Genomic DNA, 21,259 nt, shown 5'->3' on the forward strand with positions numbered 1-21,259 from the left:
AGTGTAGCTCCTTCATTAATTCAGTGAATTGAACGCTTTATCTTCTCGCATTATATACATGTATATCTATCTATAATATGTATATATGAAGAGTTTGTTTGCAAAAACCGATAAGTCCATATTTGCCAAGTGGAGATATTTGCGATTAAAGGTCAAGAAAAATAAAGAGAATAATAAGACAATTTTTGCTTCTTTTGACCATAACTTAAAAAATAAACCTTTATATGAAGTGACCAATATATCATTTTAAAGGTATTATTTTGTACTTTATGACAGAGATTGTACTTCAAAATCTTCAAAAATGGACTTCTCGGTTTTTGCAAACAAACCCTTCATATATATGAAGAGTTTGTTTGCAAAAACCAATAAGTCCATTTTTGAAGATTTTTAAGTACGGTCTCTGTCATAAAGTACAAAATAATACCTTTTAAATGATATATTGGTCACTACATATAAAGGTACATTTTTGAAGTTATGGTCAAAAGAAGCAAAAATTTTCTTATTATTCTCTTTATCTTTCTTGACCTTTAATCGCAAATATCTCCATTTGGCAAATATGGACTTATCGGTTTTTGCAAACAAACTCTTCATATATATATATATATATATATATATATATGTATATAATATTCTTATATATAATTTTATATATATATATATATATATATATATATACACACACACACATATATATATATATTATATATTCATATTTATCTATTTATCTATCAGGAGGGATGGGGACCATTGACCCATGTACTGCATCTCCCCTTCCCCCCTCAACCCTGAAAACGTTCTGCAGCCCCTGCATTATGTAGTTTTTGTGTGCATCTGAATGAATGACATTTGTAATATATTTATGTAATATGATAGTGTATATTCATATTATACACACACAATGTAAGTCTGAAAAAAATGAATGCTGACATAATACTGTTCATCTTACCAACTTATGATGTGAAAAAATGTGCACAGACAAACAGACAGACAGACAGACACACACACATACAGGGGCGGATCCAGGGAGGACCGCAACCGGCGCACGCCCCCCCTTTATTTTTTGTTGAAACAAAAGAAATAAAAAGAAAAAAATGGGGGGAGGGGTGCGTGTGCCCCCCTTTAATTTTGTAAACGCGCCCCCTCTTTACAGAATTCCTGGATCCGCCCCTGACATACACACACACTTGAGTTTGTTTACATCTATCATAATTGGTAAACTGAAATATGCCAAGCAATTTTGCATGCTATCATTAGACTCTTAGCAAATTGAAATTTCTTAGCTCTTACAATTCAATTACTGAGGTAAATTGCCTTCATCCCTAAAAGGGTTATCAAAAATTAAACAATTAGAACGAAATCTTTAAATTTTCCCATGTGGAAAAAAAAAAATATTGAAAGTAACAACACGATTGTCTAGTTAACAGCTAGCCAATATCTATCCACAAATCGAGAGATATTTTACCGGCAGCGGTCATCAACAAGGTTACTGGTGACTATTCACGACAAAGGGTAAATCCTGCACTAAAGGTAAATTCCAACTCTGAAGTCTTGAGCACGTTGTGATACTGTCGTTAGGACCATGGACCCTTAATGGAACTACATGTATACATGAAATATAAAATTAATGTATATTGACTATCTAAAAATGTACCATATATTTCGTAATTTTTCAACCATTTTTCTTCAGATTACTTGGATGCACCCACACAGCACCTTTCAAACCAAGATTCTGTCATTGATATCATCTGTCAATCACTGATAGAGTGCTGATATGATTCACAAAAATACATTGGAATGCACCCTCCCCTACACTGAGCATAACTTGAATGTTTCCCTGCAATTTAATAATCTAATAAACATGGAAACATACATGTATTATAACTTATGCTCAGTCTAGGGGATTCTGATGTCTTTTGTTAAAGGACAAGTTCACCTTCATAAACATAAGGATTGAGAGAATGTAGCAATATTAGTAGAACACATCATTGAAAGTTTGAGGAAAATCGGACAATCCGTTCAAAAGTTATGAATTTTTGAAGTTTTTGTGCAGTAACCGCTGGATGAGAAGACTACTGCAGTGTGTGAATAACTTAGATGTCACATGCGTATAACAATATAAGGAAAATATAAAGAGAATTTCACAAAATTTCATCTTTTGAAAAAAGTACACATTCGTCCGACTTGTTACCGACAAATGTTATGGGTAATATTATTCCCCCTGCCTTTAGAAAGAGGCAAGTCAAGTGCTCTTTTATTATGCGAAAAAAGTGAAAATATGTTGAATTTTCTTTATATTTTCTTTATACTGTTGTACGCATATGACTCACAAGCTGTAGCAGTCTCCTCATCCAGCGGTTCCAACACAAAAATTTTAAAAATTCATAACTTTTGCATCGATTGTCCAATTTTCCTCAAACTTGACTGATGTGTTCTACTAATATTATTGCATTCTCTCAATCTTTACGTTTATGAAGGTGAACTTGTCCTTTAACTGAGCATAACTTGCATGTTTCCCTGTAATTTAATAATCTAATTAACATAGAAACATACATGTATAACTTATGCTCAGTCTAGGGGATTCCAATGTCTTTTGTTAATCATAAATTACAGTCAAACTCGCATACCTCGACGTCAGATTAGCCGAATATCGCTTAACTCGGAGGCAAAATTAAAGTCCCGATTTTTCCTGGTGTATCCCCTCCTATGAAACTCATGTTCACATACCTCGAAGTTTGCATACGTCGAACCATTTTCTTCAGTCCCGACTGGATTCGAGGTATGCGAGGTTGACTGTATTAGTACCTTAGTTGTGATTGACAGATGCTGTCACTGACAGAATCTTGCTTTGGAAGTTTGTTCGTTTGTTTGTTTTTCTTTGGGTGTGTGTGGGAGTATACAATACTGTAATTTAAAGAAAAAATGCTAGAAAATAATTATAGAATACCAATGGTGTAGACCACATACACTGTACATATGTCTAGATATTCATTTGACAACAAAAGTGATGTCGAAGGACAATGAATCAACAAAAAGTGAACACGCATTTGCATTGCATCTACAGGTCCTTTTATTCAACTCCGAGGTTTCTGGCTTGAGTCTGCAGCAAAGACTAGTTACGTCTTTAGGCAGGACACTTTATCTTTCCTACCCATGTTCTTTGAAGGTGTCTTATAGCTATTAATCGCATGGGAGCTTACTCACGGAATTTCAAGGACAAGTCCATCTTCGTATACATGTGTATTGAGTGAATGCACCAATATTAGTAGAACACATCAGAGAAAATTCGAGGAAAATCGGACAATCCATTCAAAAGTTATGAATTTTTGAAGTTTCTGTGCTATCATTGCTGGATGAAAAGACTACTGTACTACAGTTTATGATGTCACATGCGTAGAACGATATAAGAACATTATAAAGAGAAATTCACAAAATGTCCCCTTTTGAAAAAAGTGCGCATTCCCTCGACTTGTCACTGACATCAGTATATTATGTTAAGGGCAATGTTACTCCCCCTGCCTTCTGAAAGAGGCAAGTCACATTCTCTTTTTTTTTTAAATGTAAGAAAAGTGAAAATACATTGTATGTTAAATTTTCTTTATATTTTCTTTATACTGTTCTACATGGGTGACAGCGCAAGCTGTAGTAGTCTTTTCATCCAGCCACGGAGGCACTGAAACTTCAAAAATTCCTTACTTTTGAACAGATAGTCAGATTTTCCTCAAACTTTCACCGACGTGTTCTATTACCATTGCTGCATTCTCTCAATTCACATGTATATGAAGGTGAACTTGTTCAGTGTTTCCTTAGAGGCCACGTCGAGTAAACCAAACACATCAAGATAATTTCACTTGGATCAATGCCCAGACTTTATGATAACACGAGTAATGTAGCCGGTGACTTAATTTCAGCCATCTATAGGATATCTATGAGAAAACTTCTATATGTGACCCTGCACCTCAAAACAAACAAAAAGTCGCCAGACAAGAATTTTTAGTTAAGACCATATTCTAAAAGAGCAGACTTTAAGCTTTAAAATGATGTATAACTCAAATCAAATAGACTCTCCTAACCTATCTAAATATTGGAAAGAAAGCACAAACTCAGGAAAAGTGTGAACTGAGAAAAGAGGCTCTGAAGTACAGTGTCTATTCAAGTGCTTAATCTTTACCAAACCGTGCTGGCTGTGCGATGAATGGGACAAAAAACAGGAAGTAAACCACCAGAGTAACAACAATGAAGGGATTATCAGATTAAACTGAAATTAAGCATGCCTCAATAACACATTCTGTCCATAATTAATGCCAACTTTCAAATCAGTAGCCCTATCTTTTCAAAAGTTATTAGAGTTGAAAGTGAAGAGTGTGGACAAGGTTTTTCAGAAATGAAAAAGGGATTCTAAAGACACACCTAATCACAATATTCTACCAAAAATGTTTGAGATAAACTGCTAAAAAAACACACATTCCTGCCCGTCTTATGATACCAAATTTTAGCGTAGTGTAAAAGAAGACCAGCTCTTTCAGGAAAATATGAAAAAGTCAAGTTCGGCCAGGTTGACCCATTTCACTTATTTTCAGTCCTCACGCAAAATCAGTGTGTGCGACTTTATGTTCGTTTTGAGATGCACGGTTACATATAAAAAACACTCATCAATCTCAAAAACTTTTACCTCTCAAACAACCACTTCTTGTTTATCAGATCACAAACACATCGAAACCAAAAAGAAATCACAGCATATGTGCTACATATGTCCTGCCCAGAAGGCGTTAACCTGTTTATTTAGGAAATGTTTTGCCACTACACTGTCGACAAAACAAGATCAAATTTAACATGTTTGTTTTCTAATATCTGTACAAAATATCCAAGTCTAATTACAGTGTGAATCTTACACAAAGAGTATTATAATAATTACAATTTTCAAACAGTTTGCTTTAAAAAATATCAACAAAAATGTAATAAAATTCTTTCCAACAGCAGTAATAAGTTAACTGTGAAGAGTTAACTGCAGGGTTGTTAAGGCAAGCAAATTGTACGTCTAACATCACAGAGGATTACTCTCACTGAGACGTGGTGAACATATTGTGATAGTTGCTGAAAAGCAGAAGGCACTAACTCTAAAAACTTATTTTACAGTGTTAGTGCTGTTCTGCTTCTCATGTGGTGGTCAGTTCATCAGACTTTTAGACTACTATGCAGTAATGTAGGTTTTTCGAAGAATACTTCTGCTTTAATAGCGGTATACACACACATATTTTCAGTCTGGAGAAACAAGAGACTAAATGAGCAGGTATTTACACAGGGTTGGTCTCTCTCAGTTGCCGGCAAAATCTGAATACACGGCAACAAATCCAACTGGGGAAAAAAGTATGCGCACACTGCAATTGCAGTCAAGTTCATTTTGCGTTATGTAATCATCTGAAAAGAGCACTCGATGACTCATAATCTGAATGCCAAATTAATGTTATGCCCAGAATCTTATCAGGCATTAGAACCAGAGTACAGACATTGGGAACACTGAAAAAAACAACCAACAACTCCAAATATAAAATTGCCATACACAATTAAACGTTTTATCGAGTATGACAAATGTGTTATTGAGGATCAGAAAAAGAAGACTTATTGATCAGAGGCTTAACACAGATGTACTTAACATACTATCAAAAAAAAAGAAGGAAAGAAAAAAGAATTACCAATCTTACATACCTAAATCTGCATCAGTCATTTTTTTTTTTCACATGCAGCTTTTATTGGTTTTTCTACATTTAATGCTGTCTGTACAAACTTTACCAGCCTTGAAGTATGTCAACTCGTCATGAGCAGTTTACAGCCAAGAGTGAACCTGCATGTAGGTAAGACAAATGCTTTGGTGTACACAGCTCAAGTTATTGTACCTCAAGAAGTTTCTGAATACCCTTTAAGCTGAAGGGCTTTGAAATGCTCTCTGCTTTAATAATGGTGTGACCATCTTAACGAGCTTCTGAGTGGTTCGGGTATCATGTCTCATACAGAATACAAAGTTAGTTAAATTACATACATCCCATTGACATTCTATCCTGGCTGAACATTGGATGGCTGAGGTACACACTGCTGGCAAAAAACTTGAATATCTCAAAATGATAGAATACTTCATTTCATCCGCATACCAGGAACACAACGAATACCAATAATCAGTGAATACATACCTAAGTCTGTGAATTCTGAATCAAAATGGGAATACAATGCAAAAGACTTTAAGGAGGATGAAGTAGATAAGAAAACTGTTGCAATTGAATACAAAGATAGCAGGCATGCCTGTAGAATTCATATTTCTTTAGGCACCTGTTCAATTCATTACATACAAATATCACTAATTTCATTTAAATAATAACATTTATGGGTTTATTGAATCAGATGGTATTCACTTGAACAAGGATATACATGTAGTGGTATCACAGACTCCCAGCTTAAAAAAAAAAAAGAACAATATCATTTACACAATGGCAGAACTGGGCATAAATTGATACGAGAAAAAGATAAATATACCTAAATATATAAATATTCAATTAGTTCGTTTTTCATGTTAGAGAACAGGAGGAAAAATAGGTGAGGGTGGTTGAAACAACATTCCAAAATAATACGAGCCAAAAATAAAAAAAAAACCTTTGGTTGAAAACTTTGGAATTATGTACAAGCAAAAGATCAATGCAACAACAATGCTTTTACTGAATAACCTGTATGGAAATAAACTACAGCAAAGAGAATGTAGGTTTTCAAATATTACCAATCAAGCAACAATAATACACAATCCTGCAGAATCACTCACTGTAAAACTTTCCACGTCACAAGATGAAATTTCATCAAATCCTCAATTTGCTAATTCTCTTTCTCTCCACATTCCATTTTGCAGGTATAATCACATAAAAGAATTAAAATATAATCTTTTCTTTTTTCTGCAAGCATTATTTCAACTTACAACATATACGTACCAGCGAAGCTATATTTACAACATTGTACATGGCAATGTAGAAAAATGTAGTTGATTAGGAAACAGGGGGTGGAAGGGACAAAGAGAAAACTTAAAGCTATGTCATGAGAATGAAAAAAAAAAAGTTCAAGGTATATCCTCTACTGGAAGCATGTACTCGATTGTATGTACAGACACTAATGCTACATGTTTTCTTCATCAAAGCTCGATATATGCCTACAAGCACCAGACACACGGAGTCCACAAGGCAAATCTGCTGAACAATATAATATGATGAATACATGATTTCCAGGGGATTCAAAGTATTCATCGATAAATCTATAACACATGCTTAATATCCATAAATGCCCACGACATAATTCTGAAAGTGTATTCTGTTACATAGTCTTGTCTTCCAGACGAATGTTATCATTTTAAAAACAACAGACTAATAAAAGATTCTTCGTGATCATTTAAAACAGACAGAAACACTGTCATTCTGTGTAAAAGTGCAATCTCAAGAGTAAAACTTTGCCTTGTCATGGGTAAGTACATCAATCACAGACACAGGAAAACACGGCTTAGACAAAACACATCATGCACTACAGCAGACATCTGGAGGGTGTACGCAACATAGGGTCTGTCCACAAAAAAAAAAAAAAAATGGTCTTGAAGGAAGGAAACGATGCAAAAAAACAACAACAAACCACACACTCTAGAGGAATATGGAACACGTCTGTTCTTTAAAGCAGGTCCCAGAATTTGGTAGGATTCAAAAGGGAAGGGACCAATTCCACAGACTATGTACTCACTACCTCACTTCATTTTCTTTATATTCATCCGATGATACAGATATTGCAATGCAGACATCATATGTTGGCAAGACAGTAATGCCGCCACACTTGGATAGACTAAAATAGTTTTGATCTTGCGAGAACACTGGGAGTGTGAACAAAGCTTTATACCATGTTAATGAAGACTCCAACATCAAGACATGCTAACATCAGTTTTAACATCCTGTTAGACCATCTCAAAGGAAACGACACTTTGATGTTTTACATTTTGGGTTGTTAATGTACCTCATGTAAGTTTTCCTTTTCTAAAAAAAATCAATTTCTTACTCCTTATCCTATCAGAGTTCAGGTTCACATAGGGCATCAAGTTTACATACTTTTTGTCCAATGTGTAGGCTCCACTATAAATGAGAGGACAACATGGAGCAGAAAGGCACCTGGAGTGGAGATAAACTTGGAATCTCGTCTTCACAATCAGTGTAGTTGACAAACAAGTTGTCTTTCTTATCTCGTTGTGCCGAATACACCTACCATTTTGAAGTCTGACCAGTAAATTTTGCCAGTATACATCTCAAGAGTTATGAAGCATGAAAGGGACTCAAAAAGAAATGCTCTGGTGTTCACATGACAGTCAACCAGTGGCAAATGTCTGTGTCTCAAGCAAATAAAAGGGCAGTAGCGACCGATAAGAGAATGATATCTAAGACCATACGAAATTCCTAACGCAATCAAGATATTACATCACCTGCAAGGCAAATTAAATAATCACATTCCAAATACACACATTTGAAACATTCATTCTCATCCATGCATTATACCAATAAGACTTGAAAAAAAAAAAGAGAAAGATCATGAAGTTATGCTTCTAAATCGGTGCATGATGAACAAAGTTTCATGTATTATACCAACCACAAACAATGGCTTACTAACAATGAAGAGATTAAAGACTAGTCAATTGCACTCTACACATGTGTACGATGCTTACTACGCTGCACTGAATTATCAGCTAAAGCATACCACAGGACAGCTCCTACTGGGCAACGTTGTCTACATAAATGTCTTGATGACCTTGACATTGCATTTACGATTCTGATGTTGCTCGCATAAGGCATAACCCGACAAGCAAGAAACAATATGGAGCATTATGAGCATCTTGTAACCAATATCACACAAGTATGAATACATCAAAGGACACACTAGTGCATCTTCCCCTCATCAGAATTACCTGGAACTAGTAACACTATATAAAAAAACAAACAAACTAGAAATAATCACATCAAGCTTCCATCGATTAGGAAGGCTAGTACTCATGGATTCATTCTGTTATCTTTAATCCTTGGATGATCTCCATGCAGAATGCAGAACAATTCTTTATCTTTCTTTTTTTTTCTTTTTTTGCATAGGCTCGCAAAATTTCATTTACATTGTCGATCATAATACCACAAATCGGGCAATCATATTTAGTTCTGTTTCATTTCAGTTGCATGGCAAAAAGGACTATGGAGTCGCTAGGTTTGGGTTTTGGGCCAGGAACTCTCGTTCCCACTTTGATGTTCTAGGCTTGCTATTGGGTGTGGTGTCAGAGAACAGCTTCATCTTCTCCTTGAATGACATCTTGTTCATGTCTGGAGTCGGAGGCTTCTGCTGGAGCTGCTGCTGGGCAAGTCGCCTATCCCGAGGATCGTTGTAGACTTCCTGCGCCCCGATCACTCCAGGGGTGTCCCCAGTGCGGTACACTGGGGCTGGAGCAGCATTCTGCGGTGTGAAGGAGCTCTGGGAGTTAGGCACAGAAGTTGGTGGAGTGTGGTTGTACATGCTGTAGTTGTTGGTCGGCTGAGCCTGGTAAGAGTTGGAGTGCCCATTGCCATAGCTTGCTGGTGGTGTCTGGTACTGCTGCTTAGGTGGAGGGGCACCCCCAGAGTTGTTGGAGCCCACACTATGCTGGGAGCTGATGGAACCACGGTCTCCCACCAGATCTCGCTCATTCAGGTAGTTGAGGGGCTCCGAAGTGGAGCTGGGCCGCTGTCCTGGCCTGAAGGACACTCGCTTGGGAGCAATGGGAGGTGGGGCCTTCTTGAAGGGTTTGGGTTTGTTAAGGGAAGCAGAGTCGGTGATGCTGAACCCATCTGTAGGTGGTCTCTCCTCTGACGCATTCCTCACTTCTGGTTTGTCTGGCCCAGGGACATAGCCGGCACTGACTGTTGTATGCAGCATAGGTGAGGTGCGGAAGGCATGCATGTTGTTCACCTGAGGCTGTGGTGGACCACCGAGGGACAGTCCCTGCTCGAAGCGGCGGCGCTCTTGTTCTAGTTCAGCTTCACGGCGCTCGTATTCGAGGCGCTGCTGGTGGTGCCTTCGTTGCATCTCTTCCTCCTGCTCTCTCAGTGCCTTCATCTCTTCATATTTTCTGCGCTCCTCTTCTGCCTTGCGCCTCATCTCTTCTTGCTCTGCAATCCACCTGGCACGTTCCTCTTGCAGTTTCTTCAGCTCAAACTGCGCACTACGCTCTTCTTGCTGCCGGGACTCCTCCAGTTCCCTCTTTCTGTTCTCTTCCTGTTTCTGGCGCTCCAGCTGTTGTTGCCGCTCCCGTTCCCTCTGCAGTTCTTGCACCCGTTGCTGCTCTTCCTGTTGCTTGAGCTCCTGCTGTCGCTGGATCTCCTGCTGGCGCTGAATTTCCTGCTGTCGATGGAGCTCTTGTTGCCTCTGAACTTCCTGCTGTCGTTGCAACTCCTGTCTCCTTTGATATTCTTGTTGGCGCTGCAATTCCTGTTGCCTTTGGATCTCTTCCTGCCTCCTCTGCTCTTCCATCCTTCTCTGTTCTTCCGCCCGCCTCTGTTCTTCCGCCCTTCTCTGTTCTTCTGCCCTCCTCTGTTCTTCTGCCCTCCTCTGTTCTTCCATCCTCCTTTGCTCTTCCATCCTCCTTTGTTCTTCCTGTCTCCTCTGTTCTTCCTGCCTCTGCATCTCTTGTCGCTTCATCTCCTGTTGACGTTCTATTTCTTGCCGGCGCTCCAGTTCCTCCTGCCTTTGCATTTCCCTTTGACGCTCAATCTGCCGCTGCATCTGAAGTTCTTGAACCCTTCTCTCTTGCCTCTGCCTCATCTCCATCTCTTGTGCCCTTTCTTGTCCCATTTGTTCTCTTGTTCTCTGAACAGCAAGCTCTGCACTGAGATTGGCCATCATCATCTGTTCCCTGTATTCTGGCTTTCTGGTGATATCCTCCTCTTCATCCTCCTCATCCTCCATCATTGACTCCTCCAGTCGCTGCTGGAACATCTCATCAAGCTGCAGCTTACTCAGCTTATCCTGCTGGGCAGTTGTCAGGGATGGAAGGGAAGACAGGTACTCAATTTCATCACTGCGCATCTTTTTCACATGTTCTTCTAACTGCTTCTCCTGTCGCTCTTTCTCATCTCGATCCCAGGGAGAAGATTTTGATGAGGGGACTGAAGTAGAATTTGTGATGGAAGTTGTACCAGGCATGGCCCTCCCTGGTGGTTCCATACCTGCTCTCTGGGGGTTGAATCTATCACTGGCTGGGCCTACTGGTTTGTCCATTGTGCGCCTGTCAAGGGAGCTGCGTGCTGCTTCTGCTGACGCTGCAGTCCTTTCAGGAGGCATTGGCGGAGGAACTGGCTTTGGTCCCAATGGAGGCTTTTGCGGGAGGGCTGGGCGCTGACTCTCGCCTGCAACTGGAGTCAAGGATGATGATCTATTGATGCGTCCTTGGCGAGGCAAGGAAGCAAAGCCGGAATTTGGTGTCTGTCTGTTTTCCTCCTCAAGCTGTTTGGCCTTCTTTTCCTGCCACTGCTTGTACTCTTCATCTTCACTCAGATGCTGGGGTGGTGGTGGAGGAGGCAGTTCATCGATGCTACCACTGTTTGATTCCCGACTGCCAGCCATTTCAGGAGGTGGTGGTGGGAGCACATCTGCATTTTGCGGCCCATTCATGCCATATTGCTTAGCTTGATTCTCCATAGCATGGATTCGTGGTTGCTGAACGTCATCTCTCACCATCCGCGGGGCAGGCTGAGGACTGTTTGTGCGATTCTCAAACCTTCTGTCTGCAGGACTCTCTGGACCCCTCAAAACATTCCCTTCACTGTACACTCTGCCTCTTGGTTCGGGGAGGTCATCAATCATATCCCCCTGGCTGAAGTTCCTCTGTCTGGGTGGCATGCCTTGATTTTCTCTAGGATCTCTTGGACTCTGTCTCCCCTGCGGTGCCATTCTGTAACCTTCTGGTGCACCATAGCGATTAGGTGGTGGCTGTTGCATGATACCATCTACCATATGCTGGTTGGGTGGCATACCCCTTGGACCCCAGCCCTGCTGTGGTCCTGGCGGGCCCCGAGGATGAGGGATTGGCATCCTCTGTGGTGGACCCCTTGGATCCTGCCCGGGACCCATCGGCCCACGAGGGTACTGCCCTGGGTGCTGGGGTGATGGTCCCCTTTGCCTCTGCTGCATGTGTATCATTTGTTGCTGCACCTGTCGGGGCTGAGGGGCGGGCCTCATCTGGTTGGGTAGGTCTCTCTGTTGGGGCACTGGTCTTTGGACTGGTGACTCTCGTCTTGGATCCACAGGTCTTGGACCTGGTTGGCGCCGGTGAAACGGCTCCTCATCGTAATTCTCCAGAGGCGGTCGGTCCCCTGGCCTGTACTGGGATTCCTCCTCTCTTCTGAAGGGTGGCTCCTCCCTTGGGGCGTGTCCTCGGTAAGGTTGCTCATCTCGCTTACTGGACAGATCCATGGTAGACTTAGCTGACCTCTGGATCTCATTTTCGCTGGCATCTGGCTCTAAGTTGGACACAGACTTGGATCTTTGAGAAATTGGTGGTGTTGGTGTGGATTCCATGCGGCTGTATAAAAACAAGAAACCAATATTACTTGCATCATAAACACTTTCGACACATTCTAATTTTTCTTTTTTTTTTCTAGGCTAAAATAAAGAATTATGAACACATACATACAAAACGGTTGGTTTTGATAATGCATATACACTTGTATATCAAACTCTAAAACACTTATTCCGAGAGGTTTGCCATGAAACTAATAGAGTAATTTATTAAATGTTCACAGAACTAAAATCCTGCAAGTATGGTAGGTCTAAACACATGCAGGAGCATGGTGGATAAGGACCAGGAAACAAATATTGTTGTTGTTCAGGGAGAAATTGGAAGGGTATGGGATTAGTTTTGAAAACCTGGCATTCACCTTGCCTTTGGTATCATCAAAGTCCTCCTTTCTCTTCAGAGTGCACCATATATCAAACACACTAAGCCTTTCAAGAAGCTATCAAGATTTTATCTTATGGATATGAGCTGAAACAAAGTTGCAAAATGAGATGACAACACCACTTCCCATGACACCAACAGCAGGCCTAAGTTGGGATTACAGGTGCCCTTCTCAAAGAATTGACATACCTTCGTGGGTCAGGTCTCATTCCCACTGACCCATGTCGTCCGTAGTCCTCCCTGCTGTTCATCGGCATGTAGTTTCCACGTTCTGGTGGCCTCTCATCAGCTACAAAGGAGACAGGAGTCGACATAAAGAAGGCATGAACATGAATTTTAAATCCTGCCAAGAATGGGTGCAAAAATTAAACAAGAAACTTCAGAGCAAATCTTGTGCCTAACTAGTTGACTTCTTGCACGGCTGGACCTCTTGCCAATGTCAAATATGTAAGCATTACTTACCACTTTTTATACTGTCAGAATGTAGATATTTCCCACCCACCTAGAAAACAAAACCAGGAACACTTTTTGACATTTCCTTTTCACTGGAAGTGATTTAATATTGTATGTTCAAATAAAAGTACCGGAAATGTATGTCAAGTGTCACTGGCATTAGCCATGATAGCATACAGAATAATAACTTTCAGAGTTACAAACACGCACTGATAATAACTTGCAGAAGGTTGGTTGATGGGTTTAACACGTTATGGGGTCCGCAACAAGAAGCATGCTGCACAAACAGAATGAGGATAGGTAGCAGTACACCACAGCAAACATTGAAATGAAAAACACAGAAAGGATAAAGAAGTAAAATAGACAAACAAAAGAGCAGAAGGTTCACACATGCCTTTTCAAGAAAAGTGACAAAAATGGGAGAATATTACAGGACAGAACCGAACTTTCCGAAAATGAACATTGCAACAATGAACCATAGATGAGGAAGCAACCAATTGTGACTGTGTTTACTGACAACATATTCCTGATTTATCAAGAGCATGACTTAAAGGGGACCTCCGGATGATTTTCAGACGTTAACATTTGAACTACCATGAATTAGTTAAAGTGAGTACAGAGTTTCAGAATTTATAGTGATTGGGATGAGGAATAAGAATGTTTTCAAAATTCATAACAAATTGCAATGAACAAGGATGATGCCATGGCAGCCTCACCATAAAAATGCATGAGTTGGGGCTCAAGGAAGCAGAACAAAAGAAGAAGGCACGTGTAGATTCTTCACAGGTGAACTTGTTGAGCAAGCGATATTGTAATGGAATTACACTGCTACATTTCTGAAATATGTGAGGCTCTGATGTCATCAACACTGTTAAGTGTAATTTGTTTAAGATTTTCAGTTTATTGGTTTCTCTGCTCAAGGACTAAAATAAATTCCATGAATCTATACATGGAGCTGTCGATTTATGTACTACATGATGTGAAATTATGAAAATCGTCTGGAATGCCCCTTTAAAAGATATATCAAAAATAGATAGTATACAGCATAAATGCAGTGGTTGTGTAAAAACAGTGATATCACAGCATACATTGACTCTGTTTTTAAAACAATGAGCTTCAAAATCAATGCTGTCAGACTGTTAATACTGGCAGAAGTGAATTCATACACCAATTCTCTTGCAAGAATCCCTAGAGGCAAAACAACCCTTTTTGGACTTGTTCATCATTAAGAATTTAAGTACAAAACAAAATAAAACAAAACAAAATACAACAAAACAAAACTAAACACGCATACACACACAAATAATCAATGTTGTTTTTTTTTTCTTTTTCTGATACAGAGTAGCTTTGTGGGACAAATGAATTAAAGACACAGTTCAACAATGTGGTGGATCAACATTCACAAAGCCCAAAGTTTTGCTGGCTGAGCTATATGATGATGCTCATATGCATGAAGAAAAATCTAGCACCCATAAACAGATGAGAATCATGCTGTCACGGTGAAGAGATCTAAAGACAAATGTCACGATGCAAATAAATAAACCGTTTATTGTACGGTTTATACTAAACACTACTATCTACAGCATACAGAGAGCATGGCAAATCTGGTCACTGAGACATTTTCAACTTTTTGAAGCATTTACCTGCATTTATATTCAATCCATGTTTCTCATAGCTTCATATTTACATCATTTGAGATGCTTTGGATTATGCAGATCAGCTTTCAACCCCTAAATGTTGTTAACCTAATCCATACTGAATTCTGAAATCCCCATACATGTAGACTTAATACACAGGCCACCAGGTTCCCATCGGGAAGGGGTTACACAAAGCTTAGAACAAATATGAAATGTAGTAGCTATAGGAAGGGCACCCATGATTGAGCACTTTAAGACAATCCCACAAAACATTCACTCTGCTGTATGAAGGATTTTCTTTAACCCTAAAAAGACTGGGGGGGGGGGGCCTAAAAGGCCCCCCCCTCGACATTTCGCGCGATTACTCAACAACACGCAATGCTCTCGCCGCGATGCTCTATGACTTTTTTCTTTCGAGTTTCCCGCACATTTTGACACCAAATTTGTGACGCCCGGGGGTACGGTTCTGAAGTTACATAACTTTTTGTACATGCACGTGAGGCCGAAAATGGCTCAAAAATGTGATTTTGTGTACAAAGTCAATGCAAATTGAGTTTTTTCACATGGTTCATATAAATATGCTTATTTTTACTCTCAATGGCTAAAATTAGTTTGTTTTAGGAGTATTATGCTTCACAAAGTGTCTGGCACAAATTTTGTTAAAAAAACAACAAAAACAAAAGGTCGAAAAAACAAAGAAATACATAAGAAATTCATAAAACAATAAAATAAATAAGAAATTAATTTTGATACCGAATTTTTTTTCGAGTACATTTGCTAAGAATGCCACAAAGAATAATTAGACGAAAAATGAGCACTTTTGGAGCTTTATTTACTGATTAAGATCAAAGAGTCTGATTTCTTGCATAAATTAGCATAATCAATCAAAATAAAATAAAAGAAGACTATTTTGTAAAATTTAAATATATGATCTTGTAGATTACATCGCACACTACGATTGTGCAAATTTCCGCGGCGATCGCGCGATCCACGGCCGAGATCTTAAGGGGGGGCCCTTTAGGCCCCCCCCCAGTCTTTCAAGCTACCAAAATAGCCCAGTCTTTTTAGGGTTAAAGGCAAATGCTTTGCAGAGACATGCATGCTGGCAAACCACAATGCAAAAAAACAAAAACAAACACAAACACATATGCACACACCCACACATATTTACAAAAAAAACCAAAAAACAAATTTTACTTGCAAACACTGCAGCTAACTACTGAAAATGTAACTTTATGAGGGACATAATGACATTCCGTAACTGACGTGATAAATCTTTCCATTCAATCTCTCACATCACTCCTGTGCTTCACATTTGATATATGAAACCTGACTGAGGTCTCACTTCAAATCAGGAATGACGACGAACTGACATTTAAAATACAATTTACTTTAAAAGCAGTTGTGCGCAGTTTAGCATTTATGGTAGAACTTTTTGCGATGAGCTTGAATGACTGCTTTTGTTTGTTTTTTCTCCCCGAGATCCCAGCATGGTCAAGAAATAATGGTAGATTGCAAAGACATTTGGAAGATGTAGAGAACAATGAAATGTTGCACACACAAAAAAAGTAATAGAATGACACCAAGTTAGTTATCAAGAGGGAAAAACTCCAGTGGAAAAAGTGAATATGGAGATGTCAAGGAAAAGGAAACTGCCACAGCACGCATGAGAGAAAAGACAAACTGACAAGACAACACAACAACTCTTCTCACCAAGATTTGGGGAGGATCGGGCCTTATCCGCCTCTCTCAGGCCCACCAGGGGCACGCCAATCACCCCCCGGGGGAGCGTGGCGGTGTCGCGGGGGTCAACTGACTCCCTGGGGGGAGCGGTGTTGTGGGGGAGGGTGGCAGAGCGCCCAGAAAGGTCCTCGCTAACGGGTCGAGGCTGCCGCTCTCCCTTGTTGGCTGGTGGAGGTTTTGATGAAGGGAGTTACAAAAGGGGGGGGGGGGGGAGAGGAATAGATTGGGAGGGAATTCGTCATAAGTAATCCGTAAAAGATACTGATGGTAAAAGTTATTTTTTGACAAACTAAACAATGCTCCTTAATTTATAAAAATCATTCTAAACAGGGTAAGGGCTATCACACACGTAATTTTAATAGGCACTTCCTAACAAACAATTCAGTGTAACATTTTAGGAGCTTGATTTCCACCCCAGTCTCAAAAACAGACTCTCATTTGCACAGTGTGATGGCGTATTTGAAATTAAAGGTCTCGTTGTGATAAGAGAGCAAAAAAAAAAAAAAAATCTAAATGACCTGGGAGCCCAGGTCTTCAGATTCTAGACTAACTGATAGATTATCCACTTGTGGCTAAAACTTAGTAAGATTAGGGAAAGACAACTTCATTCCCATTTTTCTATCTTTCCTACACAGTGCTCATAGCTGTAAAATGCTATTGATTTTCAAGGGCTTACAAATTTGATCACATACTCTCATCTGCTGGGGCAAGACTACAGATTGTCTTAATCAGCCAACATTCCTTTTGATGCCCCTAGCCATTGCTGTAACTATTTAAAATGGCCTTGGTACATATTCATATCTTTGCATGAAAACATATTTCGAATCATGTGAATGATTTTTCCCTTTTGATCTACGATTACTTATCTTTTGAAAATACTGTGTAAGCAATTGCACACTTATCAAGACTGAAAACTTGCTCAATCAGAACTTTATAAGAGCAAACTTTGACTTGAAGGTCTCCTGTGACTTAATCATAAAGCAATCACTCAATCAAACACCAAACCAATCACCAACGATCAAGACCAAATCAATCAAGTCTTTCCCATTTGTCAAGACGTTTGTGTGAAAGAACCACATGCACGCAACCTCCCAACTTTCCAACATGCACACGACCATACCACCTCTTGGCATGCAGCCATCCTCATAAAACATATACAAAACACCCATACAGTCATCACCCATGCACCATGCAGATGATTGTGATGAGGGAATTCCCAATCTTCAATGACAGGGGGGAATCCCCAATCATAGCGGAGAGGGAAATTCCCTGCATTCCTTACCTCTCTGCTGAGGGGGTGTGGTCTGGCTAAGGATCTGGGCTAGCCCGTGGAAGATGGCCCCCTGCTTGGCGATGGTCATTTCTACCACTTGGCCGGACTTGACCAGGAACTGGGCAGCTCTGTGTCAGGACAATGAAAGAAAATGATACATCTCTATTGTCTTTTCTTCAATGTTTCTCAAAACATACAAGCGAAGAGTAAACAGTTTGCTCTACAGTGCATTACATCTGGATTATGGTGATATCGGTTATTTGCTCTGTGGTTTTACTGTCTTCCTACATGGTTAAAGATAATATAAAGTTTTGGTACCTCAAAAGTTTCCCTGAATTTTTGTGTTTCAGGTTAAAGTACCTTTCATATAACTGACACTGTGAGACTTACTCGCCCCAAAGTGCTTTCATGTCTCAGTAATCATGCAATTAACTGCGACCAGCAGCCCCATACGCATAGCGTAATGGGACTTCGCATTTTAGCATTCAGGATCATGACAGATTTAGTATCGCGGGTAAATATCAACTTAAAATCCAAAAATTTCTTCAATTTGAAGACTTACCAATTAAGTTGAAGTATTGAAAACAGGCTTCGGGCAACGTTTGATTCTGCCAATAGTCCCTTTCTGTCCGAATTGATGACTGAATGTGACTCGGTCGAGAGGACCTTGGGAGAGCTACATACACTGAATACTACGGCCGGCGCATGCGCACACAAACATCTTATCCGTTCATGGATTTGAAATTTGTGCGCATGTGATGTGTGCGCATGCACTGGCCGTAGTATTCAGTGTATGTAGCTCTCCCAAGGTCCTCTCGACCGAGTCACATTCAGTCATCAATTTGAACAGAAAGGGACTATTGGCAGAACCAAACGTTGCCCGAAGTCTGTTCTCAATACTTCGACTTAATTGGTAAGTCTTCAAATTGAAGAAATTTTTGGACTTTAAGTTGATATTTACCCGCGACACTAAATCTGTCATGATCCTAGATGCTACAATGCGAAGCCCCATTACGCTATGCGTATGGGGCTGCTGGTCGCAGTTAGCTATGCGTACACGTGTTTTGTATGGGGCTGCACGCTGCTGGTCGCAGTTATCATGCAAGAATGGTTTCGTACAATACATGTACTACCTCGCCGCCGTGCGGCTCTGGTACGAAACCATTATTGCATGATTACTAAGACATGAGAGCATTTTGGGGCGAGTAAGTCTCACAGTGTTAGTTATATGAAAGGTACTTTAACCTGAAACACCAACTAAGACAAGGAAATTCAGGGAAACTTTTGAGGTACCAAAACTTTATATTATCTTATAACACTCATCTTCATTTTTTCATTCGAAACATGTTCCAATAATATGATGCATCAATGCTGGTGCATAGGCAAACACATGGAAATGTACAATATCTGCAAAATGTTACCAAGGACCTTTACAAGTTTGAGAAAACCAGCTAATATACTCTGCTTGTGTTTGTCAGATTGTATCATGTAATAAACATGTACCATCACAGACCTCATGAAACTTGTAACTCTGAGCACAGACAGCTCTGGTACAGACTTTTTCACTGAAAAAATTCACTTTCTGAAATGTATACTCAGAGAAGTTCTGTACAAACATTCATGTAGCTTGGGCCCTGTTGCATTAAACTATGGTAACTCTGCAATCAATGATTTACTACAGCAATCCATAGCCAATAAAACCTAAGAAATCACAGTCTGTGTCCATTGTCTTCAGAGTTATCTATGCCACAGGGTCCTGGTGATTCCACTGCCAATTAAAAGCTAAGAAATCACTGATGGTTACTGCTGACTGTAAAGTTACCATAGTTTTTAGCAGTGGGGTCAAGATAATGAATGTGTGGGTGCTTGTGACAGAAAAAGAGGGAGGAAGGGGGGGGTGGAAGAGAGAGAAAGAGATGTAAAGTATATCCTTACGCATCTTGGTCCAATCCAATGAGGCTGTTACCATCCACAGAGAGGATTTGATCACCTGCCTTCACTCGCCCATCCTGACGGTGACAAACAAATATGAAATGAATAAAAGTACATTCCATTCATTGGTATACAATGTGATGTCAACCACAACCTTTACAACAACAACAACAACAACAACAACAACAACAACAACAACAACAACAACAACAACAACAACAACAACAAAACCTGCAGCAGCAGCAACTGTAATAACTCACAAAAAACTACCCAACCTCCCCCCCCCTGCAAAAAAAAAGAAAAGAAAAAAAAAGACACCTTCAAGAGAGACACAAATCAACATTTATCACAGCTCCTTTCGCATTTGATGCAATTGATACTGGTAAATATGCTCCTGAAGTTGCAACATCATTTGTCATCAAAATACTTTGCTGTGATAGGGACAGTAGCTGAGAACTACACACCAGGAGTACTGCTACATCAAATCTATACAAAAGCAACAACTATCTTTCAAACTCTTAAAATTTCCACAAGTTACATATGAACTGATCAAGAACCCCTTTCACTTTTCATGCATGCCAATTGGCACACAAAGCACGGTCAGGCTTTAACAGACCAGTGATCCAGGTATGAAATGATCCTGAGAAAGAAGAGTACTGCAAAAGCTGTTATTTTTGCGAGGGTTTAATTTTTGTGAATTTCACAAATTTTGAATTACTGTTGGCCTGCAAATTTAACACCATGTGAAACATTGCCAGGTTCAGTAAAGTACCTACGATGGACTTGCGTCAAATCGCGAAAACAACATCTCGCAAAAATGTCTGTGACCTCCTCAATCGCGAAAATAACAGCTTTTGCAGTAACTTTTCTACACTTTGATACCGACTATTCACGGCCAGTTTGTAAGATCTCGCCTGCCTTACCCTGTCAGCTGCAGAGTCAGGTACCACAGCCTTGACGTAGATACCAATCTGGTTCTGACCAACTCCCTGAAAAGATGACACGAAATATACTTTGCATTTGATTGGTTTTATGCCTTTCTTCCATTGCTTAATTAGTGTAACAGAACATCACACACATTGGTATACTTTGTGAAAGGCAGAATGGAATCTCTCTTTTTCTCTAACCCAAGCTAATTTGCAATGTTGTATGACTAGCAGTTCTACAATATTAAAAAATAAACCAAAAAATAAAAAAACAATGCACATCTTAACTCTTACCTAATTCATACAGTCTGTATCATAAAAGAGG

At 39.7% G+C, this 21,259-nt stretch overlaps 1 protein-coding gene across 1 annotated transcript in view; it reads right to left on the minus strand.

Moving 5' to 3' along the window:
* Positions 1 to 7,642: 7,642 nt before the first annotated feature.
* Positions 7,643 to 21,259, minus strand: part of LOC139719784 (uncharacterized) — a 65,597-nt gene continuing 51,980 nt past the window's right edge. The window contains exons 23-28 of the mRNA XM_071631169.1: positions 20,932 to 20,997; positions 20,012 to 20,085; positions 18,086 to 18,204; positions 16,774 to 16,968; positions 13,160 to 13,259; positions 7,643 to 12,595 (exon numbers count right to left, since the gene is read on the minus strand). Of these exons, the coding sequence (XP_071487270.1) occupies positions 9,235 to 12,595; positions 13,160 to 13,259; positions 16,774 to 16,968; positions 18,086 to 18,204; positions 20,012 to 20,085; positions 20,932 to 20,997 (3,915 nt within the window). The 3' untranslated portion in view covers positions 7,643 to 9,234. The remainder of the gene's footprint in view (positions 12,596 to 13,159; positions 13,260 to 16,773; positions 16,969 to 18,085; positions 18,205 to 20,011; positions 20,086 to 20,931; positions 20,998 to 21,259) is intronic.

This window comes from Diadema antillarum, unplaced genomic scaffold (genome assembly GCF_040938485.1).
Source record: "Diadema antillarum isolate AM-2024a unplaced genomic scaffold, OU_Dant_1.0 scf00000114, whole genome shotgun sequence".
Taxonomy (NCBI): domain Eukaryota; kingdom Metazoa; phylum Echinodermata; class Echinoidea; order Diadematoida; family Diadematidae; genus Diadema; species Diadema antillarum.